Here is a 26,585-nt window from a genome sequence, read left to right as displayed (position 1 = left end):
TGTACATTTCACTGTCATTAAATACATTCACCACTGTCATCCACAGAACTCTTCATCTTGCAAAACTGAATTCTGCACCCACTAAATAATAACCCTCTTTTCCCCCTCCTCCCAGCTCCTCAAAATCATCATTCCATTTTCTGTTTCTATGATTTTGACTATTCTAAGTACCTTTTAAAGTGAAATTATACAGTATTTCTCTTTTTGTAACTGGCTTATTTCACTTAGCATTATGTATGTCCTCAAGATTCCTCCATGTTGTTGATAGAATTTCCTGCTGGGTGCAGTGGCTCACACCTGTAATCCCAGCACTTTGAGAGGCCAAGGTGGGTGGATCACCTGAAGTCAGGAATTTGAGACCAACCTGACCAGCATGGTGGAATCCGGTCTCTACTAAAAATAAAAAAATCAGCTGCACGTGGTGGTGGACGACACAGCCTCCCAAAGTGTTGGGGTTATAGGCGTGAGCCACTGCTCCGGGCCTGCTTCTACTTTTTGACTATTGTGAATTAATGCTGCTGTGAACATGGATGTACAAATGTAAGGGATATGCTTTTTTTTTTTTTCCCACCCCCAAGATGGAGTCTCACTCTGTCACCCAGACTGGAGTGCAGTGGCACAATCTCGGCTCACTGCAACCTCCGCCTCCTGGGTTCAAGCAATTCTCCCACCTCAGTCTCCTGAGTAGCTGAGATTACAGGTACCAGCTATCATGCCCAGCTACTTTTTGTATTTTTAGTAGAAACGAGGTTTCACCATGTTTCCCAGGCTGGTCTTGAACTCCTGACCTCAGGTGATCTGCCCGCCTCGCCCTCCCAAAGTGTTGGGATTACAGGCATGCACCACCATGCCCAGCAGGGATATGCTTTTTTAAAAGTCTCTGTGGTATGTATACTTTGTGACTTTCATAGATTTTTAAAAATATGAGTAATATATAAATACATTTTTATTATAAAAGATTTAAATGATATAGCTATTTAGAGACCAAAATATGAAAATTCTCATTCATTCTCTCACCTCACCTCCATCTGCAATTCCCAAAGTTACATTTGGTGTGTTATCTTCCCTCTCTTTCAGTACATTTCTATACATTTGTCTATATCTTATTCTTTTTAAAAACTGAGATATTATACATATTCTATAGTTTAATAATGTCTTAGAGACCTCTCAATTAATAATATTTTGGAAATCTTCCCAATCTGCTGCATATGTTCTTTAGTGTTATATTTACCTTTACATGTTCAGGGCTATTACCGTAGATTCGAGTCCTAGAAGTGCAGTTCCTAGGTTCAAGGAATTTTCTTTAACTCTACATCAGATTTTCTTTTTGAAGAACCTTTGTGGCTTGATAATTATGTTTCTAGAAAATTTATTATTCAGGTTTAGAAGTTTGGGGAGCTGTTTGAAATAACACTCAAATAAATTTCCTGGCTATGGATTCGTTCCCCTTAGCAAGAGAGTTGTAAACTGTGAGTTTTATAACCTTAATGACTTTTTTTTAAAAAAGGCAATTGATCTCTTAATCTAGGTGTTTTAGCTATCATATGGGAGATGTAATCTGCAATCTATGGGACAAATGGGGGAGTTTTGGGAGTTATGATAGAAGACTGTTGAGTAATGTTTTATAGTGTTTTACAGTGGAGAAACCTGGTAGATGCCACCTCATCAGCCGACCAGGGTTAACATCACATGATAATCATATTGCTACCATGCAGTGATATTAATATAATAAAGTGAGATGGGTGCATTGCCTCTGTGATATTCTTCCCCCAAACCCATAACCACAGTTTCATAATGAGAAAATAACAGAGAAACACAATTTGAGGGACATTCTACAAAATACCTGACCGTGTTCTTCAAAAGTGCCATCCATGGTGCCAAAAGCCATGCAAGACAAATCTAAGTAATCCTCACAGGTTGTAGTACACTAAGGAGACAGTGAAAACTAAATGCAAATAAAGTGGGTTTTGGTTTTTTAAAGTATGTTTATCCTAATGGACAATATGCTCCCATAAAGATCGTCTACCTTAGAAAACTGTGTCTTCCCTCTTAAATCCAAGAGATCCTTATCCCAAAGGGTGGACTCCATTGAGATCTCCTGGGCTAGAGACCCAGTGCATGGATGGATGAGACAGTATAACCAGACTGTAAGCAAGACTGTATAAAGATGTGATCTGAGCTCATGGACACTGTGGCAAGAGGTCAGGCCCGAAGAATCAGAGAACTGAGTGGACTTTGCAATGGATAGGCAAAGAGAGGGTCCAAACTTAAAATGCGAAAGAATAATTCAAGAATGATTTGGTAAAATATAAGATAACAGCCTATAACAGAGTCTTGCAAATAGTAGCCAAAAGTCACCCTAACCAATCATAGGGCGTATCTACCACACAAAAGCGTGACTTAGTGCATGACTATTGAAATGCCAAAAAAGACAGATAAAGGAAAGTTCAGCCATAGTGGCAACCTCTGCAGATGGAACGAGGGAGCTATATGCAGTCAACACTGAGGCCAATTGAGAATATTTGCAGTTAGCATATGTCTAGGAATTCCTGTAGGTGTTACAACCCAGCAAGCATAGGTCAGCAACCCAAGATCAGAGTACAAAATGGGTTAGTACTAAAAGTGGCTAAAAGATGACCAGCCCTCAAGAGGAGACCGTATTTAAATCATATACCTCTCCTTCCCCATGCTGACTAACATACTGTAATTTGTTATAGCTGTGTCTAAGATAACTATTTATAATTATAAATCAGCCCTACTGGTTCTTCTTGATACTGTCATTTCCAGTCAAAGAACCTCTAGAGTTAATGTAAAACTTCTTAAATGAGAGGACCATCTGGTTACAATTTTGGTTTCAATTCCCTGTTATGCAACTGGCACCCAAATAAGGACTGTTTCCAAATATGAGTAGGCTAAGTCAATCATAAATAAGCAAAAAGTTTCAGTTTTTGTTGCTATTATCCAAGATGTTAGCAGATGAAGTGTTTAATGAAAGGGTGCTTCTTTTAGGCAAACTTCTTTTACCATGATTTGTTTAACCTATACCAGTGGTCCATACATTTTTTCCTGTAAAGGGTCAAATAATAATAATTATTATTATTATTATTTTATCTGTGACTTTATAGTTTAATTAAAATATTCCCAAATATTCCCAAAGTCCCTCTCTGTTCTTGTCTTAGTGTATATCTCTTATCTCTCTATATATTGGCCTTTGTCAACCTGGCCCTGAATTTTGCTCAAAGCTCTCTGCTCTTATCTTGTATTGTCATGTGTGTTCTTGTCGTTTGGTTCTTTGTGTTAATAGCTGCGATTACGTTTATTGATTGCGAATGTTGAACCAGCTGTCTATCCCAGCGGATGTAAGCCCAGCTTGATCTATGGTGGATAAGCTTTTTGATGTGTGCTGAATCCGGTCTTGCCAGTTATTTTATTGGAGGATTTGTGCATCGATGTTCATCAGGGATATTCCCGTCTAAACTTCTCGTTTTTTGTTGTTGTGTCTCTCTGTCTCTAGTGTCTTTGTTTCTCTAGTGTATGTATGTGCTTCTCATAAAATGGAGTTAGGGAGGATTCTCTCTCTTCTTATTTGATTGGAATAGCTTTCAGAAGGGAGATGGGTACTCGCCTCCTCTGTTATACCTTCTGTTGTAGAATTCAGTCTGTTGTATATATTTCTATTTTCTGTCTTCCTGGACTTTGTGTGGCTAGGCCTATTAATTTATTGCCTCATATTTCAGAGCCTGCTATTTTGGTCTTCAGGGTTTCAACTTCTTCCTTTGCTTTAGTCTTTTTGGGATTGGAGTGCTTACGTGTCCAGGCAAATTATCCATTTCTTCTAGATTTTTCTAGTTTGTTTGCCGTTAGAGGTGTTTTTATGTATCTCTGTACTGTGGTCTGTATTTCTGTTTGGGGTCCGGTGTGTGTTATTCTCTCTAGTCTATTTTTTTATTGCGTCTATCTGTCTCTTTTTTTTTTTTTTTTTGTCTCCTTTTTCTTTTATGTTTTGCTAGCCTGGTCTATCATATTTGTTGATTCTTTTTCAAAAAACCAAGTCCTGGATTCAGTTGATTTTTTGGAGGGTTTTGTCTCTTATCTCTCTCAGTTCTGCTCTGTGATCTTCTGAGTTATTTCTTGCCTTCTCTGCCCTAGCCTTTTTGAATGTGCTTGCTGTTGCCTTCTCTAATGTTGCCTTCTTTCTTGTGTGTAGAGTGTCATATTTTGTAGATTTTTCAGCTTCTTCTTATGGCCATTTTGTTGTCTATATTTTCCCTCTACACACTCTTTTTTTTTTTTTTTTTTTTTTTTTGAGACAGGAGTCGGTCGCTCTAGTCGCCCAGGCTGGGAGTGCAGTGGCAGGGATCTCAGCCTCCACTGCAAGCTGCCGCCTCCCATGTTTAGCGCATTCTCCTGGCCTCAGCCTCGCCGAGCTAGCTGGGACTAACAGGTGCCCGCCACCTCGCCGGGGCCCTAGTTTTTGTGTATTTTATTAGTAGAGACGGGGTTTTCACGGGTGTTAGCCAGGATGGTCTCGATCTCTGACTCGTGATCCACCATCTCGGGCCTCCCAAAGTGCTGGGATTACAGCGCCCTTGAAGGCCACTGCGCCCGCCTACGGGGACACACTGCTTTAAATGCTGTCCCAGAGGATTCTGGTATGTTGGTGTGTTTGTTCTCATTGGTTCCAAAGAACCATCTTGTATTTCTGCCTTCCAGTTCGTTAGTACACCAGTAAGTCATTCAGGAGCAGGTTTGTTCAGTTTCCCAAGTGTAGTTGAGCAGTGTTGATTGAGTTCTTCAGTCCTGAGTTCGTAGTTTGATTGCAGCTGTGGCTCTTGAGAGACAGCTATGTTATAATTTCTGTTTTTGTACACTTGCTGAGGAGTGCTTTACTTCCAATTATGTGGTGCTAATTTTGGAATAGAGTGTGATGTGGTGCTGAGAAGGAATGTTATTCTGTTGATTTGGAGTGGAGAGTTCTGTAGATGTCTATTAGGTACCGCTTGGTGCGAGATGAGGTTCAAATCCTGGATGATCCTTGTGTAACTTTCTGTCTCATTGATTCGGTGTCTAATGTGTGACAGTGGGGTGTTGAAGTCTCCCATTATTATTGTGTGGGAGTCAAGTAATTATTAATAGTATTTTTAGCCTTGCAGTCACATATGGTCTCTATGTATTTGTCATTGCCTTTTTGTTTTTTTAAACAAATGTTTAAAAATATAAATGTTCTCTGTGTCCTTCACCATGTTTTCATGCTTTGTGATAGTGGCTGAGGTTTAGAGACTTGTTTTAATAAACAATGTTCTGAAATGTTGATCTAATTGCCTCTGGCAAAAGATGTGTAATCATGACTTTTGATGAACTTATTTTAAAAATAGATGCACAGTTGATCTCTTGTTGCACGCATTTTGGCAAATTCATGAGAGATATTATCTATAAACATGACACTTGCAAAACCTACCATACCCTGAAAGTTTGCTGTCTAGAAATTAAGTGCCTAGTTTTCATTCACATTAATATTTAGGTAAGACATGTTTTATTTCTAAATAGACTGTCAAACTTTTTTCATATTTTAATGTATAATAGTGATGACCTTTTTAAAAAGACTCAATGTAATTCGTTTTCTCATTTAAGCCATTAACTGCCCCCTTTGAATAGTATTGTTGCTGCTTTCTCTTATAAATTGATGATGTCTCAGGCTCTCAATTTACAATTACATTAGTTTCTTCCTTGAGTTTGTAGTTGAGCTGTGGCTCTGCACTGTGTGGGCCTGTACAGGCATCCTTCACAAGTCCCCAGCAGGTGGCCTTTAGCAGGCTCAAAGGTGACCTTTAAGCCATTCTTAGTATCACTGTGAAAAAGCATCCAGATTTTCCCCCAAAAAGGCCAAGTAGTTGCATGATGTGTTGTGGATTTTAGGGATATATTTTGCCTGTTTCACATACTTTTTTCCAAGAAGATAGGTGAGCTTACACATTTAAAGGTTTGAACTGTTTTTCTTCTGTTTATAATTTTATTTGAGATGGTGTCTCGCTTGTCACTCAGTTTGGAGTGCAGTGCAATGGTGTGATCACGGCTCACTGTGGCCTCAAACTCCCAGGTTTAAGCCATCCTCCCACCTCAGCCTTCTAAGTAGCTAACACTACAGATGTATGCCACCACACCCAGTTAATTTTTTTGGGGGGGGTTTTTTGAAGAGACAGGATTTCGCCGTGGCTGCCTAGCTGGTCTCAAACTCCTGGGCTTAGTGATCTGCCTGCCTCAGCCTCACAAAGTGTTCAGATTACAGACGTGAGCCACTGTACCCGGCCTTTTTATAATTTTAATAATAATCTGTCAAATAATCCTTCATTACTTTTGCTTTTTAAATTCTTGTTATATTTTACTAAACAATGCTTAATCTCGCTGATAAACCATTTTAGCAGAAGGGTGTCTGATGAGTACCACCCCTCCCACCCCAGCTTTTTTTTTCTTTTCTCAAAGTTACAAGGTCTCCCTTTGTTGACCAGGCTGGAGTGTAGTGGTGTGATTATAGCTCACTGCAGCCTCAACCTCCTGGGTTCAAGAGATCCTCTCACCTCAGCCTCCCCAGTAGCTGGGACCGCAAACATGCACCACCATGCCCAGCTAATTTTTTTTTTTTTTTTTAAGTAAAGACAAGGTCCCATTATGTTGCCCAGGCTGGTCTCAAACTCCTAGTGTCATTTAATTTCTGTTTTGGTATCGGCTCTGAAAGACCTGTTGAGAAGGTACTTGGAACTCTTGATATTTTCCAAAATCTGTTTTACCAAGATAAATTTTAAGGAGAGCAACAGAAAATAAAGCACAAATGTGGTTTTTTTTGGTTGGTTTTTTACTTATTTATTTATTTATTTTTGCGACGGAGTTTCGCTCTTGTCGCCCAGGCTGGAGTGCAGTGGTGCGATCTCGGCACGCCGCAACCTCCCCCTCGTCCCAGGTTCAGGTGATTCTCCTGTCTCAGCCTCCCAAGTAGCTGGGATTACAGGTGCCCATCACCACACCTGGCTGATTTTTATATTTTTAGTAGAGACGGGGTTTCACTATGTTGGCCAGTCTAGTCTTGAACTCCTGACCTCAGGTGATCCACCTGCCTTGGCCTCCCAGAGTGCTGGGATTACAGGCATGAGCCACCGTGTGGTTTTTAATCAATATTATTTAATAATGAATTGGATTAAGAGAGGTGATTTTTTTTACTCAACAGAAAGTTGATTGGGTTTTTTAAAAATAGCTTCTCTTGTTTTCACTAATTAAGGCTTAAAAAATCTCTAAGAGTTCTCTTTGAGATATTTGGATTCTATACAAATGAAACGCTTTGTTTCTTAACCAAATGATAATGCCTTAAATTGCATTATTTGGTTCAATTATAGTGAATTTCCTGGTAGAAATTTTATTTTCTCTGAAGCAGAGTCAGTCATCTTAATATCACCATGTCAACCAGAAGAGAAGGAAATCTAATATGCATAATAAAGAGAGAACACTGACACATGACTTCTTTAAAAGTCTCTGAAATTCAACATATAATTTTTTATACCAGAATGTGAACAAAAATTTAATCTTTTCCTCTTCCTCTATGTCTCATGATGTATTTGTGTGATTTTAAAGAACATTTTGGGGTTTTTGAGTTCTATGTAAATGTGACCATGTTATCTGTATAATCTTGCCGTCCCTTCTTTGGAAAACATGGGTCACTGTTAAAGTATGTCATGGATGCTGATGTGGCGTCTGAGTAAGCCTAGTGGGCACGAGGGTGTGTGTGGACGTGGGCGCGTGCGTGTGTTTGTTCGTTTCTAATCGAGCCATTCTTCTGGAGTCTTTAGGTCAGCTGTCACGTTGGGCTTTCCTCCTTTGTTCTTTTGAGTTGCTCTATGACTAGCCACAGACCCAACACTAAAAAGGAAGGCTTTTAACGGATTAATTCCGTCCTTTCCTTCGCCTACATTGTAGCAGCTGCGTTCTGCCCTTTCTGTGGCCCTGCAAGGAGAGGAGGCCTGTGTATAACAGTCTTCTGTCAACATCTTCTGTCAATCCATTATAAGATTCCTAAAGCACATGGAATGAGATAGTTCCCAGGAAAACTCTTTGTCAAGGCCAGTCCATGTGGGAAAAATATTTGTGTGCTTAGTCTTATAACGATGACTGTTTTTGTTTTATGGGGTCAGGAGAAATTTGACTTATAAGACAGCATTGTGCTATGCCTCCATACTTACCTGCCCTTTCTTTCTGAACTCTTGCAGGTAGCAGCAGTACCTGTCCAAAGATTGCTTTAATTCAGCCTTGCTCCATAAGCAGCACAACCACACTGGTTGGTGAGAATGTATCTGAAGAAGAGGCTCAGGGAATAAATGGGAACAGGCCAGCGAAACACTCAGCTGCAAGTCCAAAGCCACAAGGTATGCTCATTGAGGGTTTGTGATCAGGGTGGGTACTTCGTTGATCAAAGAAGGCTAACCAGAAAACTGATGGCCACAAAGAAAGTGTTTTAAGCTAGAAAGAAGGAATTGGGTACATTATTTTTTAGAGAATAGTCCATCTGTGAATCTTCTCAGGCAGAGGTTGCTATTTGCTCTGCTCCTGAAACAACATACATTTCTCTATTATGGATCTTTTCATGTCGCTGAAATTGTTTGCATGTCATCTTAATGGAACTGTGATCTCTGTATTATGCCTGACCTAGCACAGGTACTTACTGTCTGTGTAATAAAGGTGTTTGGAGCTACTGTTAGAAAGAAATGATTTGCTAGATGTCAGCATTTGTGAAACATAATTCTAAAACAGCACTTCATGTACTTATCAAGAACATGACTTGAAAATATTAAGGAGGTGGGGCCTGAAAACACCTGATAGTGTTTTTATACTACCACTTTCTGTGGAGGTATTGTTTCTTCCACAGAAAGGAACAGTAACAGCCCTTCATTCAGGATTCTGTGGCCAGTGAGGGTAAAGAAAAAGCCATAATGGTAGGAAGCCTGAATGATTTTTTTCAGTGACCATTTCCTTTTACAAATAAATTTCCAGTGAACTTGGTATTAACTTTGAGAAGCAAATATAGTTTTGATGATAGAGAGCAAGGCCTTTTGAAATGGAACACAAAAGCTAAGCTACCCTGTGGTTTAATGTGTAGTTTCTTCCTTATAGATTTTCATTTATAATGAATGCTAAACAGATACGAGAAAAAATACTGGGCATTGTCAGAGTTACTACAGTTGGGAAAAATCAATTTCTATTTGTGTTTATTTTGTGTTTACTTAGGTCTCTTTCCTGTTCTTGCAAAGAAAAATGTATTCTAGAGCATGCATTATAAAATAAGTGGTGTTATTCCTTAAAGTTGTATGTTTTAAAGATTTCTGAAAAAAAATTTTAGAACAAGTTTAAAATGAATCTTCTAGATTATGGGATATTTGTCTTGTTCTCACTACAGTTATATTTGTGGTGATATGGAATATCACTATCAAGCAAGGTCAGATAATTGATGATTTGGATGAGTAGCCTATTCCCGATCTTACAACCATTTCTTTTGACTACACTGCTCCTTTATAGCATTGATGTGAATATAAGCATATGACTTTTTTTGACCATGATTTGAGCCTTTTTATTTCCAAAATATGAAATTCCATTTCACCCATTAGACCCGAGTTGACAAAGATCCAATGTGAGGTAAGAATATTAATAATAATACAATTCTAGTTGATGTAATTTTCCTGATCAAAGGAAGAATTTCATTACTTAAAAGCCTTTATTTTGGAAGATGCACTGCAATACTTCATTGTTTTCCAAAGTCAGTGTATTGAGAGATATAATAAGAGTGTCCTTCCTGAGCTGCGTGTGCCAAAATAATCCCCTTTTTAAGTAGACAACACTAACCTTGCTTTTGCTGTTTTGTAGTTATATTAAAACCACTATATAGTTATTTAAATACATATTTACTTCCTATCTTAAATATGGGCTAATTATGTATATATACTTTTCTAACTAAAGGGAATATTTGCAGGTATTAAATAAATCACAGAGTACTTTATACTTCTTTTTCAAAATACTTTCAAGTGATGTTTGGCCTTTCCCATGGGTACATGGCTAAAGTTTTAACCCCACCTTTCACCCTGTCCTTTTATATTTCCCCATGTTGTAGTCTGTTCAGGCTGCTGTAACAAAATACCATAAATTGGGTAACTTATAAACAACAAAAATGTAGTTCTCACAGTTCTGTGGTATGAAAGTCCAAGATCAGATTCAGGGTCTGATGAGGGCTTGCTTTCTGGTCCACAGATGGGTCCAAGATCAGATTCAGGGTGTAATGAGGGCCTGCTTTCTGGTCTGTAGATGGCCATCTTTTCACTATAACCTCACAGGGTGGAAGGGGTGAGAGCTCTTTCTGGGGCCTCTTTTCAATGGCACTAATTTGATTAATGAGAGCTCAGTCCTCATGACCTAATCACCTCCCAAAGGCCCCACCTCTTCATATTGTCACCTTGGGAATGAGGATGTCAACATGAATTTTGGAACACAAACAAACACTCAGACCATAGCACTCCATACGAACTTTATTTTTTCTCATTTATTACAACCTAAACTGCTGTATATTTTACTCATCAGCTCAGTTTTTTCTGCCTATGTGTCCGCTCACATAGTACATAACCAGTCTTCAATAATACTGCTATATTGATACATTTCTTCCCCTTTGTTTCTGCTACTGTTTAAAACTTTGAATATGTGCCGTGTAGCGACCAACATCCCTGAAATGAGGCTACATCTTAGTATTGTCAGATGAGCTGCCACATAGATTGGTCAGCAAGTCAACCAACAGTACCCAATAATGAGTGTTTGTTTAGCGGAGACAGCTAATTTTAATTTCTCCTAACATTTGGGTGACTGAGGCAGAGAAGAGAAGGGGGTGCTAATAGGGACCTACTGTGTGGAGCAAGGAATTATCACCCTGACACCTTTGTTCCTGCTTCACTGCAAATCCCTTACAAGTTGTGAATGGTGAGGTTGCTGGGGCTTCAAGGTCACTGTGTGGGGTCCCAACAAGGGAAGGGGAGTCAGGCTGGCAGGAGCAGGGGAAAGCAGAAAGAAAAAGCAGATAAACTGTTAAGTCTGCCTGTCTTCCTGGTCCAGGGCACGTAGCCCTCCTGTGGAAATAACTCACAATCTTCCTGCACTGACTTATCACCAGACACGTGGCTGATAGAAAAATGGAAATTAGCTCACTGCAACCTTGGCATCATCGGTACTGCATGTAGCCCTCTCCAGCACCATGCTGTAAAATCCCTAGGAAACCCTTGTCTCTTTGTAGTCAGCTCCTCTCTTGCTGATCTGCCTGTTGCTTTCTTGCAGTGTATTTTTGTATTTTGTCTAATAAATATGCCTTTCTCTACCTACCCGTCTTGGTGAATTCCTTTACTGCCCATGCCACCAGCCCCTGATAGTTGCTACCCACAACACTATGTTGTTTTAGTTTAATTTAGGACTCTTATTCTAGGTGAGTAGTTCTCAAGTGGAGACAGTTTTGCCCACACTTGCATATCCTCTCCCGACAATAGGACATTGGTAGTATCTGGGGACATTTCTGCTTGACACTGCTTGTGGGAGTTGCTACTTGCAGCCAGTGAGTAGAGGGTAGGGTTGCTCTGTATCCTGCAATGCACGGGACAGTCCACAACTAAGAATTCATACAAACTATAATATCAGTTGCTGCATTTGCAAAACTCTGATCTAGATAAAAATAAGCACATAATTATATCTTTTTTTCCTTATGTAGATTGCTAAGAAGGTTATAGTTATAATTTATTGTGGCAATTTTTGTTTGTTTGTTTGTTTTTGTTTTTGTTTGAGAGAGATGGTTTTATTCTGTCACCTAGGCTGGAGTGCAGTGGTGCGATCTCGGCTCACTGCAGCCTCCGCCTCCCAGGTTTAAGTGATTCTCCTGCCTCAGCCTCCCCAGTTGCTGGACTACAGGCATGCACCATAACGCCCAGCTAATTTTTGTATTTTTTGGTAGAGATCGGGTTTTACCATATTGGCAAGGCTGGTCTCGAACTCCTCACCTCAGGTGATCTGCCTGCCTTGGCCTCGCAAAGTGCTGGGATTACAGGCATGAGCCACCATGCCCGGCCTATTGTGATAATTTTAAAAGGGAAATTATTGCACATCTTTATTAGTGGTGATTATGTAGTAATGTCTCTGGAACAATATATGGTTTATGTTTATTAATTACCAGTAAGTAAATATTTTTGAAGAATTATTTGTAGGTTTTTAAAAGGTGAATGAGCTAAGTTTTATTTTAAACCTGAAAAAGGAATGACCGGAATGGCAGCCCTTTGCATGGTGTTTCAAAATCAGCAGAAAGAAAGAAAGATAAATTTTAGATTAGAGATTGGATAAACTTGCATTTGGATCCAAATTGAAATACGTAGATTTCGAAATGGATTTGTTTCATAATTAGAGCTTGTTTTGCCTTAGCCTCAGAAAATACCCTAAGGCCTTGGAAATAATGGCTTATTCACTTCATACCAATCCTAATAGTCAAACAAATTACTGAGCAACCTCCAGCATAAGTCTTTCTTCTTGTTCACCACTTTTAATACTGGCCTGTTTCCTAACATGCTAGACAGTGACTCAAAATAACTCCTTTAGTAATTAAAGTTAATAGTTCTTTTTCTCTTAACAGCTTTTATCCAGAACATTCTCAGTAATTCCTGATTATTTTTATAAAGTGCAAATTGTCACATAATGTCTCAATCATTAAATGCTTTAAAGAGCCACATTGTTGTTTGAGTAACTCACATAAATATAGAGTACTTAAACCTATTCATTAGCTTCTAAAGTAAAAGTCTATGTATAATGATCCATTCTTTTAAAAGTGTAATGTTATAATGCATTTATACATAGCCAGCTTTTGTTGTTTCTGTTTTTAAAAAGAAGAGTAATTGAAGACTACTGACTTAAACTGGCAATTAGTTTCTTTTCATTCTAGATAATCACTTTGAATAATCAACTTTTTTTTCCTATTTACATCTGTAAATTTGGGTGTAATAAAACCCATCTTATTTATAGTCTAATAGAGATCTCAAACTTAACATGTGTGAAACTGAACTGCTATTCTCCTCTCCAAAAATTGCTCTGCCTGCTATGTCACTTGACCACCATTCCATCCTTCTGGTAGTTGAGACCCAAGGCTTCAGAGTCATCCTTGCCTCCCCTCTCTTTCTCTAATATGTCTCACTTAATCTTATCAGGAAATCTACTTTAAAAATATACCTAGAATCCAAGTATTTCTCACTGCCTTTTCCTAAGCACTGTGATCTCTTGCCTGAATTTCTACAATATCCGCTTAATTGTCCAACCTGCTTCTCCCCTGTTCCTCCTTTACATTCTCAACACAGCTCCCAGAGTGATCCTGCTGAAAGTTAAGTTATATCATGTTACATTTCAGCTCAGAACTCTGCAGGGACTTCTCATTTCATGCAAAGTCAAAATAAGTGGTGCAGAGTCTACTTTCTCAGGCCTCCCTATGCACTACTTTTGTCCACATGCTCATTCTGCTCCAGTCCTGCTGGCCTCCAGACCCCAGGTGTACCTGGCTCTCATTCCACCTGCTGGAAAGCCCTTCCCCAAACAATTCCTTCTGCTTCAAGGCTTACTCAAATCCTAACTTTTCACAGAGGCCTAACTTTGAACACCCTGTTTAAGACTGAAATCTGCCCTCCCTTTGACTTCCCACACCCTGGATCGTATTGATCTTGTTCTTTTAGCCCTCACCACATTTTCTTCTAGCACTTACCTCCTTCCAATAAATGATTTACTTGCTATTTTTTTGTTTATTTTTCCTTTGCTCAAGTGCCTAGAATCTAGTGGATATGCAATAAATATTCATTTAATTAATGAAAAAATGAAACAGCCTATATAGAGGTATGAGAATTGTTCTAGGATATATATTTTTTAAATGCTGAATTCTTAATGGTTTTATAAATTTATACTCTTATCAAAAATGTTGTGTTCACTTTACTTCATATCTTCACTGATACTTGGTATTGTCAGATTTAAAATTCTAGTCAAGCCAGGCATGGTGGCTCACACTTGTAATCCCAGCACTTTGGGAGGCTGAGGTGGGTGGATCACGAGGTCAGGAGTTCGAGACCAGCCTGGCCAACATGGTGAAACCCCATCTCTACTAAAGATAGAAAAAATTAGCCAGTCATGGGAGTACGCACCTGTAATCCCAACTATTCAGGAGTTTGAGGCAGCAGAATTGCTTGAACCCAGGAGGCAGAGGTTGCAGTGAGCTGAGATCGCGCCATTGCCCTCCAGCCCGGGCAAGAGGGTGAGACTCTGTCTCAAAAAAAAAGAAAAAAAGTAAAAAGAAATGCTAAAATTGTAGTCAATCTGATTTGTCTGAAATAGTATCAGCTTATGGATTTAATTTGTATTTCCCTGAAATACTAATTAGTGAGTGTGAACACTGTTTTTCCTGTCTATATCCTTTGAGTTGTTAGGTCTTTTAGTTAATAGTGCATAGTAGTTTTTTTATTTTATTTATTTATTTATTTTGAGATGGAGTTTTGCTCTCATTGCCCGGGCTGGAGTGTAGTGGCACAATCTCAACTCACAGCAACCTCCACCTCCCAGGTTCAAGCGATTCTCCTGCCTCAGCCTCCCAAGTAGCTGGGACTATAGGCATGTGCCACCACACCCAGCTAATTTTTGTATTTTTAGTAGAGTCAGGGTTTTGCCATGTTGTCCAGGCTGGTCTTGAACTCCTGACCTCAGGTGAGCCACCTGTCTTGACCTCCCAAAGTACTAGGCTTACAGGCATTCGACACCGTGCCCGAGTTTTTTTATCCTGATTGTTATTCCTTTCTTCATTATATATAATACAAAAGTCTTATCTGGGTCGGTAAGATCCAGTTCTTCACAGGGCCTTGTAGAAGAACCACGGACGGCTGAACAAAGAAAGGGGCAGATGAAGGGCATTCTTGCATTTTGAAACTTTGTATCCTGCCACAAAATTTCACATAGATATTATATGGTTATCTTAAAAATAGATGTCTCATATATGTTAATCTTGTGCAAGTACAAAGTGCTTTCATAGGTAGGGTTCTTTCATGTGTTTTTTAATCCTTTTCTAGTCATTTACTTCTCAAAGTAGCTGTGTGTTACTTTTTCAGTCTTTGATAGGAGCAGTAAGATTAAATATGAATTCATTTTATTTGAAATAGTGATTTTCCTTAAGAGCTGAATGTTGCTGGGCATGGTGGCTCACGCCTGTAATCCCAGCACTTTGGGAGGCTGAGGCAGGCAGATCACCTGAGGTCAGGAGTTTGAGGCCAACCTGGCCAACATGGCAAAACCCCGTCTCTACTAAAAGTACAAAACTTAACGGTGTGGTGGCAGGTGCCTGTAATCCCAGCTACTCTGGAGGCTGAGGCACAAGAATCACTTGAACCCAGAAGGCGGAGGTTGCAGTGAGCTGAGATTGCACCACTGCACTTCAGCCTGGGTGACAGAGTGAAATTTGGTCTCCAAAAAAAACAAAAACAAAAAAAAAAAAACAGTTGAATAGCCGAAACAAAGATGAGACTCATTTCCTGTTCATCAAGGAACTCAAAAGTCTAGGGAGGCAACCCTGGTTGTAAAATATTATAAAACAAAATGACAAATGAGTTGAGAAGATATTTGAAGATTTTTGAGGCAGGATGGGAGGGCAAGAGGTGGAAGAGTCAGGTAAGCCTTCTGAAAGAGTTGATGACTGAGGTGAGCTTTGTGGGAATTACGGGATTTTGCCAAGTAGACCGTTCTACGTATGTGCTAAAGCCTGAAGGCCTGAGAGAACCTTCCCGAGCTCACAATGGAAGATGCAATTCAGTGTGACTGGAATCTAGGCCACATAGGGGGTGGGAGAGTAGAGATGAGGCAAGCAGTAAGAAAGTTCCCAAGAAATCTATTTCAAAAGAAAATGAAGCCAGGAGAGGTGGCTCTCACCTGTAATCCCAGCTACTCTGGAGACTGAGATGTAGGATCACTTATGCCCAGGAATTTGAGGTTACAGTGAGATATGATTGCACCAGTGCACTCCAGCCTGGGTGACAGTGTGTGTGCGTGCATGTGTGTGTGTATTTATACCCACATATACACACACACATATAAGATAAAATAGAAAAGAAAATGAACCTACTATGGTGGCTTTCCAATAGACATGTTGTTTTCATTTAGCTCTAGATATATAATAAGGTTCTTACAACTTGATTCTGCAGTTGTTCATATCCTAGCAGAATTGTACTTAGCGGATCTTATTCAGCTAAGTAAATGTTATAGTAGGTATGTTGGATTCAGGGCACCTTTCACCTGAAAAGCTTACTTGCTCTAGAGAGCTTAACAATCAAGTAGGGAAAGACTGTGTTTGCATACTACACTGTTCTCAGAGTGTGAAACACAAATCTGGAGATGATTTTGCTTGTTTTAAATGTCACACTATTGATCTCTAGAATTAATATTGTGTCTGAAGAAAGGAAAAAAATCTAAATAAATAAATAATTGAAATATCAAGAAGAGAAGGAATCGGAACTTTAGGGTTTTCCATTCTCATCGTCTGTAATGCCAATAGAGACTAATAATAAACTGCATCCTTAGAATATTGCCTACAATTTGTAATCTTTTCCCTTCTTATATAACTAATTTGGGAAATCTTTTTAAAAGTGAATAATTGTCTATTTGATAAAATCGTAATTTCTTTAGCCCTTGATTTTTATTTTCTTTTTTTGTTTTATAATATAGTGTTCATAATCTGGATTATGTTGCTATACAAAGGATTTACTGGTCCTTTCTAATTCGTGATCTTGTATATGGTTTTATGTCAGTTTACTTACCTTTTAGGTCTCCAGCTGGGCCTACGAATTAAACTGACATAACAACAGATTAGCAGAACAAAAACATACAAGAGATATAAAGGCCGTTGGCTGCAATTTGTTTGGTTGCCCAGAAGCTAAGAAAGGCGGCCATGAAGAGAAATTTAGTCTCAATAATTTGAAGTATCAATTCCTGGGTTGCTCCCACCATCTGTTGTCATTTCCTCTGGGTACAGACTATTAGATTGAAACTCTCTGAGATCTTGGTTTTTAACTGGAATTGGATTTTTTTTGCTTCGTAAATACATAGCATACAAGATTTCTTTTTCTTTTAGTCCTGCGTTAGATATTCCTCGGTTAACTCCATAACTTTGGGAGTTGAAAGAATCATTTTCATTCATCAGTTAGGTGTTCTGAGCCAAAGTATCTGTTATTGTTATTACATTATAAATGATGAACAAGTGATAGAATTTTTTCTAAGACAGTGTGTCTAACTTTAGCCATTCATGTATCATCTTCAGATTTGTCATATCCATGTACCATTTGTTCTTTTTTATTTAAAATGTGTGTATTTACTGATTTACTATACATTTGCATTTTCTCCCTTGCTGAATTTGATACCTCCTCTGTGCTTCTAAAATACCCAGTGTTCACTTGTATCAACATTGTTAAAGTGCCTCTCCACTAGTATATGATCTCCATTTGCCAAACATAATGCAAATAGTCACTATAAATATAGCTGTGATCAAAAGTAATATATTCCTTACTTCCTTGTGGAAGAAAGGAAAAAACTTCAAACCTGTAATATATTTACTATTTCACTGCAGCTTTATTATTTAATCCTACTCAATACTAATTATTTAATAACTATACCACAAATTGTGATAAGCAGTTTGGAGAAAGCACACAGTGCTTATGAAACAGTTTAAGAGATGGACACAATTTAGACTGGGAAAGTGGGTGGAGTCATCCCTGAGAAAGTGATGGGTATCATTGTATTTTAGTTTTTCACTCATCTGGCACATAATAAATAAGGCACAGTTTAGTGAGTAAACTAGGTAGATAGAATGAGTTATTCATAACACAATTTTAGCACCATAAATTTATTCCTTCCTTCTTTTAGTATTCTAGTTAAGAACGTTTTATTTCATAACAATTTTAGCACATAAAATTATATTCACTTCCTTCTTTTAGTATTCTAGTTAAGAATGTTGGATTATTCATAACCTTAAGAGGTTTGTTTTTTTTTGTTGGGGGGGTGGGAGATTTTCCTGTTTTACTGCATTAGTTCATTTTTACTACTCATAATGTTAAAAGGGTTTTTTGGTGGGAGATTTTCCTGTTTTGCTACATTAGTACATATTTATTCTACACAGAAGTTTTTCTGTAAAATTAACAAATATTACACTTATATAAGCCTGTTTGTTCTCAAATAATACTATGTTAATCACTCCCCTACACATATGTTGGAAAATATCATTTTCACAAAAGAAGCATGCCATTTTTAAATTGAGATTTTCTTCTTGTTTGTATTGAAAGAGAATTAAGTGAATTAATTGCTCCACTTGTAGTTCATTGTGACATTTTTTTCCTTCCCTATAATAAATTGATAACTGGCACTGAAATGATGAAATCTAGGCCAGTGAGCATGAGCCAACTGTCAGCTAACTGAGTTTATAAAAGAGATGAGATCACTAAAAACCAGGGGAACCAGCTGGGGGAAAATGGGGCATGTAATTAGGAGGTGACATGATTCCTCACCCTTCTTCCAGAAGGTAAGAAAAGGATTTAAGGAAGAGAAAAGATGATTCCATTTGATCTGTCAACACTGCTTATTAAAAAATACTACATGTTATAGTATTTTACCCTGCATGTTAATCTTAGAGAAAAGTAATACTGGTTTTCCAAAGTGAAGTAATTTCTCTACCGATTGGGTACTTATCATCTACAGTGTGTTAGGGAAACTTCTGTAGATTTTAGTATTTCATGAAATGATCTGTATTTATCCTATTAATTGATTACAGGACTTGTGAAGAAAGTAGATGATTTGTGGTATATTGATGCAGGCCAACCGTCTTAAGCTGTTTAGTGTTGTTATATGGGAATACCCAAGGCTGGGTAATTTATAAAGAGGCTTATTTGGCTCACAGTTCTGCAGGCTGTACAGGAAGCACAGTGCCAGCATCTGCTTCACCTTTGGTGAGGGCCTCAGGCTGCTTCCACTCATGGCAGAAGATATAGGGTAGCTGGCATGTGTATAAAGATCACATGGAGAGAGAGGAAGCAAGAGAGAGATGGGGGAGGTTTCAGGCTTTTTTTAATAACCAGTCTTGGAGGAACTAATGGAGCAAGAACCTATTCACTATAGCAAGAATGGTACCAAGCCATACGTGAGGGATCTGCGCCCACGACTCAAACCCCTCGCATAGTTCCCACTTCCAACACTGGGGACCAGATTTCAACATGATGTTTGGAGGGGACAAATATACAAACCTGTAGCACCAACTCTGTTACCCCAGGCCACTTAACCTCTCTAAGCCTTCATAGACATAAGAGGAGAATAGTGGTACCTACCTGAGAGAACTATAAAGTATAACATTTCATCAAAGATCAAAGAGATAAAGTGCTTTTGGTAAATGGGAAGAAGATGCTATATTAATGCAACATTGTATTAATGTTGTTTGTTGTTGTTTTGTTGGCTTTTAGGTTGTTTAACTTATTAGCTGTGGATTTGGGTATATCAACTAACACTATTAAAAAACCTGTTTTGTAGCAGACAATGTATCTCTAGGATTTATTTTAAATTTAGCACCACCTTTTCCCTGTTGAGATGAATAACTGCTGTGTTATCTGTAGATCTTAGAATGCTTTAGCCTTATGTAGATTCCGAGGTGTTTAATATTGCCATATTTAAGATACAATAAAATTAAAAGAGCCACTTAAGTTTGGAGATGGGATTTCCACAAGGCACAAAGCAAATGTCCAAAATGAACAAATTCTTTTGGTTATGGTTTAGTTCAAAATTTGACACCCACCCCCTTTACAATAGTTTTATAATGCTGAATATTTTGCACCCAGGACACCAGAATTTTTATTGTTATTGAATGAAATATCAGTGAAATACTGAATTCTATTCTTTTTCTACAGTGCCTCCAAAGCCATTACACCTGCAGAATTCACCTTCGTCCAATATACACCACACCCCCAGGCATAAAGCTTTATCTAGTGCAAAACCAAGGATGGAGGAAATTAAACCTGCCCCTGCTTCTTGTGTCTCAAAAGAAAAACCCAGTAAGGTATCAGATCTCATCAGTCGCTTTGAAGGAGGCAGGTAAGAGCTAATTTACAATGGGAGAAGGCAGGGGAAGAAGAAAGCTGATTTTCGAAAAAATGATAGTCATAGTCATAGATTTTCTGAATAAAAAGCATAGTATCTTATTCCATTAGGTTTGATAGGCCTTTAGAAAGGGTGAATTTTTAAAACAAATGACTTAGTCTTACCCTAATGTGAACTGTCATGTGCTATGTATTAGCTAGATGCAGCACTGTAGACCACCAGCTTTTTCATGAAATTGTGTGCTTGGTATCTGTGTGGTTTCTCTTGTTTCCTCTGTATCTCTGTGTGTCATTCTCTGCGTCTTACTCCTTGTGGCTCATTCTGTGGGGCGCTGGATATCTGGGTTGGAAAGGCTGAGCCGATGCCTCTGTCTCTTCGTTTCTCACTTTGTGTGTTTTTGAATGTGACCCCTGTGGGCTTGTCTCCTCCCTGGGGCCGTCTCTTCTTTCCATCCCATTTTCCATCCAATTTTATTTAATGTGGGTGTTCCATACCCATTCAGTCCCTGTTTCCCCTCTCCATATACTCCATCATATGCTAGGTTTTGCAAAGAGATAATATTACCAATGGCAAAATGTATGCTAAATTTCAGTTTTGTATTTATTTTTTTTTTATTTTTTATTTTTTTGAGACGGAGTCTTGCTCTGTTGCCCAGGCTGGAGTGCAGTGGCCGGATCTCAGCTCACTGCAAGCTCCGCCTCCCGGGTTCCCGCCATTCTCCTGTCTCAGCCTCCCGAGTAGCTGGGACTACAGGCCGCCCGCCACCTCGCCCAGCTAGTTTTTTGTATTTTTTAGTAGAGACGGGGTTTCACCATGTTAGCCAGGATGGTCTCCATCTCCTGACCTCGTGATCCACCCGTCTCGGCCTCCCAAAGTGCTGGGATTACAGGCTTGAGCCACCGCGCCCGGCCCAGTTTTGTATTTATTAAATATAATTTATATTCTTAATCCCAATGTTTGAAAAAAAAGTAGGTGAAATAATATATTTCTCATTTAAAGATAAATGGAACCCACATAAGTTGCTTTTCTCCTTATAAAAATCTCAATTGTTTATTTTTTCTTAGTCTTTTGATAAAAAGGAATTTTGTTACTGACTTAAATATAATTTTAACAATTTTATGAGTAGGATTTTGTTATCTGTCACCAAAATCTATGTATAACTAAACAGAATGTGTACAACTTCACTTTCATCCTTGAAACTAAATATTTTCATTCATTCCAGTGTAATATTTGGGACTTATTTCCCATTAGGGTGATTTTATTATTTATTTGTGGGATTTACTGTTATTTATGTAATGAAATCATAGCTTGGAAATAGTTTGAGTATCTTCTGGGAATTGTGACCAAGCACAAAACCTGCAGTGTCCCTCATTTTTTAAATAGGTCTAACAGATGTTGGTTCTTCCTATCAATTTCCTGTGACAACTCAGAACCCCCCTCTATTTTACAAAGTTACAAGTTCTGGAGAAAATAAACTTAGAAGCCTGTCTTCAATTTTCATTCCTGATAAATTTTAGGAACTTTGGTCATAAATATTTCAACTTCAGCATCTCTTCCTCTGAAGTAGGATTTATAGGACCTTTGGTATCTTGAATTACAGTGATCTTTACTAGAATGGTTTAATTCCATTTAAAACATTTTTTTGCTGCTCAGGGTAAGTTGACTTAATAACAACAGAGTGACCCCTCTTTGCAGATTCCAGGGGCCATGCCCAGTGACTGCGTAATAGGAGGGCCTGGAGCCCTGATCCCTGTCATAAGGCATGTCAGAGCCTGCATCCCTAGGTTTCAGGGATAACTCTCTGAAACCTGGAAAGGGTCAGTATTCCAAAGGCTGCGTCCTCCATTTTGGTTAACCCACTCTGCATTGTTTTAGATTCGTCTACGTGTGAAATGTTTGTACTTTTAATCATTCAAGCTTCACAAATTCAATCCTGTTTTGATGCAGAGGTTGAAAGTTTAATTCATCTAAGGACAAATGTGCTATAATTTATTATTTTTTTTAAGCAAATTTATTCTGAGTGCAAATTGGGTATAGTGTATTTTGGCAGGTCTGGTGAAGAAATATTATTTGTGGTAGAGTCCACTGCCAATACAAAAAACAATGATATGTTCTCAGTGAGGTATTACCACTATAGACTGGCCCCAGAAGTGTTTGAGTGGGTTAATACTGCATTGGATCTATAGGACTTCAGTAGGAGACTTGTATTTACTGTTGAGTGATGTCCTTGCCCTTGCAAGGGTTGTTTTCAGTTTTAACCTTTCTTATGAGAGCTTAGACTAGCTTTGTGAAATAGAGGGAGGCACTGAGTTGTTATAGGAAATTGATAGGAAGAACCAACAACTGTTAAGAGTGGAGTCTGGTCAGAATGGTCATAGCATACTGTTGTTAAGACCTTACCCGGCTGGGTGCGGTGGTTCATGCCTATATTCCCAGCACTTTGGGAGGCCGCAGTGGTTGGATTGTCTGAGCTCAGGAGTTCGAGATCAGCCTGGGTAACGTGGCAAAACCCTATCTCTACAAAAAATACAAAAATTAGCCAGGCATGGTGGTGCATGCCTGTGGTCCCAGCTACTTGGGAGGCTGATGTGAAAGGATTGCTTGAGTCAAGGCTGCAGTGAGCTGAGATTGTGCCACTGCACTCCAGCCTGGGCGATGGCGTGGGACCCTGCCTTAAAAAAAAAAAAAAATCCTAAGTAACACTACTTTGTTAAGATGAGAGATTTGGAGCAAGTAGATTTTCTTTAATTTTTACTGTGGTTTCCTTCTTTCTTTCTCCTATTCCTCCTTCTTTCTCTCTTTCAGAGTAAGAGAGAATACTCTTTTTAACCTAGGAAAGACTTTAAGATTTTAGAAATAAGATTATGTTTCTACAGACCTGAACACTGGTGTTTTTTGTTTTGTTTTGTTTTGTTTTGAGATGGAGTTTCGCTCTTGTTGCCCAGGCTGGGGTGCAATCACACAATCTCAGCTCCACCTCCCAGGTTCAAGCAATTCTCCTGCCTCACCCTCCCAAGTAGCTGGGATGACAGCCATGCACCACCACACCTGGCTAATTTTGTATTTTTAGTAGAGACGGGGTTTCTCCATGTTGAGGCTGGTCTCGAACTCCTGACCTCAGGTGATCCGCCCACCTCATCCTCCCAAAGTACTGGGATTATAGGCGTGAGCCACTGAGCCTGGCCGGAACGTTGGTTTTTCCCGTGGACACTCCAGGGTCAACTGTTTTCCCCTTATGGTTTGGCATCCACAAAGCAGCAGGAATCTTCCAAGTACTGGTTCAACTACTGTTTTTACTAACTCCTTACCCACGTAATCCTTCCCAGTCTCCTTCTCTCCCTTCCCACTCATATCCTTGATGTCACTTACTATGGAACATTTGCAGTTCTCATTCAAAGCCATTCTTTAGACAAGACCTGAACGTGCTTAAATTTGTTTCAGAGGATCTGTTGAGGATCTTTTCACCAGGGAATCCAGAGACTGATGCGGGCAGGAGAAGGAGAACAGTTTGATTCAAATCTCTAAAGACTACTTGGGAAATTATACAGGCCAAAGGTGTCTTCTTCGAGGGGGCAAATCTCAATTGAAGAGTGTATAGCATTTATTTATATTGCCCACCTCCAACTTTTATATATATGACATTTTCCCCCACTCAATTTATCCTTTCTTTCCTCTGGTGTTGGACTTTACTTGTATCTTTTTTCCTCCTTCATCACTTTCTTGCTGTCTACTTTTATTCCCTGTTTCATTCTCTAGTCCAGGTCAGCAGTGACCGGGAAGAGTGAAGTGAGAGCGAAGATGACACATCTCAGCATTGTCCTTGGAACTGGGCTGCTTGCTCTTTCCTTCCCCACCTCCCTTTATCCTGTTACCTGTACTGAGGAAGATAATCAACCCTAGACTTTCTTCCCACATTTTGCCTGCAGCCTATTCACCTGATGCTCATTCTGTCCTTCTGCTGCAGTACATCATAACTTGGGGTGAAGACCATGAGATTTAGAGTTGGATTCATGGTTTGACTTCTGGCTTTTCTGCTCATTACATTGTGACATTGGCCACCTTAATTTTCTAAGCCTAGATTTCTCTATGGGATCCCTGTCTTTGGAATTATTGTGAGGAGGAAACAAGGTAATTATTGTAAGGGGCTTCTTGTAGTTTGTGGTTCTTAGTAAGCACTTAATAAATGTTTCTGGCTGTTATTATTGTCACAATTATCATCATTATCATGGTTATTCAAAGCTCATCAAATATTTATTGAGTACTTCCCCTGTGTCAAGCACCATGCTAAGAGGTAGGAATAAAGCAGAGAGGAAATCTACACCCTCACCGAGTTTTAGTTCCTTTATTTCTTCTTGTTTAGGTCACAGGAATCTTTCAAAGAGTATAGCCCAAAGTTTTTTGTTCCATTCCCCACTCTACTCCCAGAATCCTAGATTAAAATCTGTACAAATATTTCCACAGGAATATTGTTATATATTGGGAGTAAGTTTCATTCTCCTATTAGGACTACTATTATGTCAAGCAGTAATAAGGACTTTAAAAAAAATAAAATAAGATGTGGAGTTAGTGATGGAGAGTGCTGTTATGATAGATGAATCTAGGAAAACCTCTTTGGAGAGGTGATACCTGAGCAGAAACCCGAATGACGAGAAGAAATACCAGCGTTTTGGGGGAGATTGTCCTAAGCAGAGAACAGCAACTGCAAAGACCCAAAGACACATACACTTGGTTATTAAGAATGGGGAGCAGCAAGGAGTATGGCAAGAACACAGTGAGTTAGGGAAGAATGGAATCTAATGAGGCCAGGCACTTTGGGAACTAGAATATGTAGAATCTCATAGGCTGTCACTGGGACTTGGATTTTCCCTTGAGTGTGTGAGGAAGCTGTCAGAGTTTTGTGACTGACTTGTAGAGGTTCTAGGGGAGGGGATCAGAGTGGAAACAAAGAGACCAGGTAAAAAGCTATGACAGCATGAATAAAAAAGCTTTCAGAGTATTCATTATGTCTTCCAAATAAAAGTAACTTTTTGGTTCATAATTTGTTCATGAATTAAGGACTGGCTACACCTATTTAAAAATGTTAAGAAACATTACTAAGTAAAAATGTTAGGAAGAGATGATATATACGTAAGTATTATATCTAAGTCTTTACTAACTAGTCACATTATTAAACACTGGAAGGATCAAGAAAAGTTAAGTTATAAATAAAATAAACAGCCCAAGGAAGTGTTCCAGTCCCCACAGGTAGACTCAGGGTCATCTTCTTTATTTCAATCTTTATTTAAATGTGGATAGCATCCCCAGAGACTTGGGGCTACGCTGAGAATATTCAAATCCATGTTTCTAAGACCATCAGAGATAGAAAAAAAAATTAGCAAATATTCCTTTTCAACTGGAATAAACTTGTCTTAATTCTAGAACTTTTTTCCATGCCAATGTTTTCATGCTTCCTTTGTGTTTTATCTTTTAGCTCATTATCAAATTATAGTGATTTGAAGAAAGATTCTGCTGTGAACCTCAATGCTCCTAGAACCCCAGGAAGGCATGGATTGACAACCACACCTCAACAAAAACTCCTCTCCCAGCAGTTGCCACAGAGGCAGGGAAATGAGACAGATAAGACTCAGGGTGCACAGACTTGTGTGGCCAATGGTGTAATGGCAGCACAAAACCAGATGGAATGTGAGGAGGAGAAAGCTGCCACTCTTAGCCCAGATACTTCTATTCAAGCTTCTGAACCCTTGCTTGATACGCACATAGTGAATGGAGAAAGAGATGAAACTGCCACAGCTCCTGCATCACCCACAGCAGATGACTGTGATGGAAATGCTTCTGACAGTAGCTACAGGACTCCAGGCATAGGCCCAGTGCTCCCCCTAGAAGAAAGAGGGGCAGAAACAGAAGCCAAGGTACAAGAGAGGCAAAATGGGGAAAGCCCTCTGGAATTGGAGCAGCTGGACCAGCACCATGAGATGAAGGTAGAGCATGAGACTAGCTCATAAGCAGGGAAAACCCTGCCTGTTCGATTGTTGTCTTAAAACTCTACTTGTTTTTTTTTTTTTTTTTTTTGAGATGGAGTCTCGCTCTGTCGCCCAGGCTGCAATGCAGTGGTGTGATCTCGGCTCACTGCAAGCTCCGCCTCCTGGGTTCACGCCATTCTCCTGCCTCAGCCTCCAGAGTAGCTGGGACTACCGGCGCCCGCCACCACACCCAGCTAATTTTCTGTATTTTAGTAGAGACGGGGTTTCACCGTGTTAGCCAGGATGGTCTGGATCTCCTGACCTTGTGATCCGCCCACCTCGGCCTCCCAAAGTGCTAGGATTACAGGCTTAAAACTCTTTATTTATTAGCCGGGCGACGAGGCGGGCGCCTGTGGTCCCAGCTACTTGGGA

At 39.2% G+C, this 26,585-nt stretch overlaps 1 protein-coding gene across 4 annotated transcripts in view; it reads left to right on the top strand.

The window, feature by feature from the left end:
• Positions 1 to 26,585, top strand: part of FGD4 (FYVE, RhoGEF and PH domain containing 4) — a 273,188-nt gene that overhangs the window by 170,494 nt on the left and 76,109 nt on the right. For all 4 annotated transcript variants that reach the window (XM_017886972.1, XM_017887112.1, XM_017887190.1 and 1 more), the window contains 3 exons: positions 8,253 to 8,408; positions 20,004 to 20,187; positions 25,664 to 26,171. In XM_017886972.1, the coding sequence (XP_017742461.1) occupies positions 8,253 to 8,408; positions 20,004 to 20,187; positions 25,664 to 26,171 (848 nt within the window). The remainder of the gene's footprint in view (positions 1 to 8,252; positions 8,409 to 20,003; positions 20,188 to 25,663; positions 26,172 to 26,585) is intronic.

The sequence above is a fragment of the Rhinopithecus bieti genome, unplaced genomic scaffold (assembly GCF_001698545.2).
Source record: "Rhinopithecus bieti isolate Rb0 unplaced genomic scaffold, ASM169854v2 scaffold_72, whole genome shotgun sequence".
NCBI classification, from domain to species: domain Eukaryota; kingdom Metazoa; phylum Chordata; class Mammalia; order Primates; family Cercopithecidae; genus Rhinopithecus; species Rhinopithecus bieti.
The sequence above is the reverse complement of the archived record's forward strand: the minus strand, read 5'-3'. Positions and strand labels throughout refer to the sequence as shown.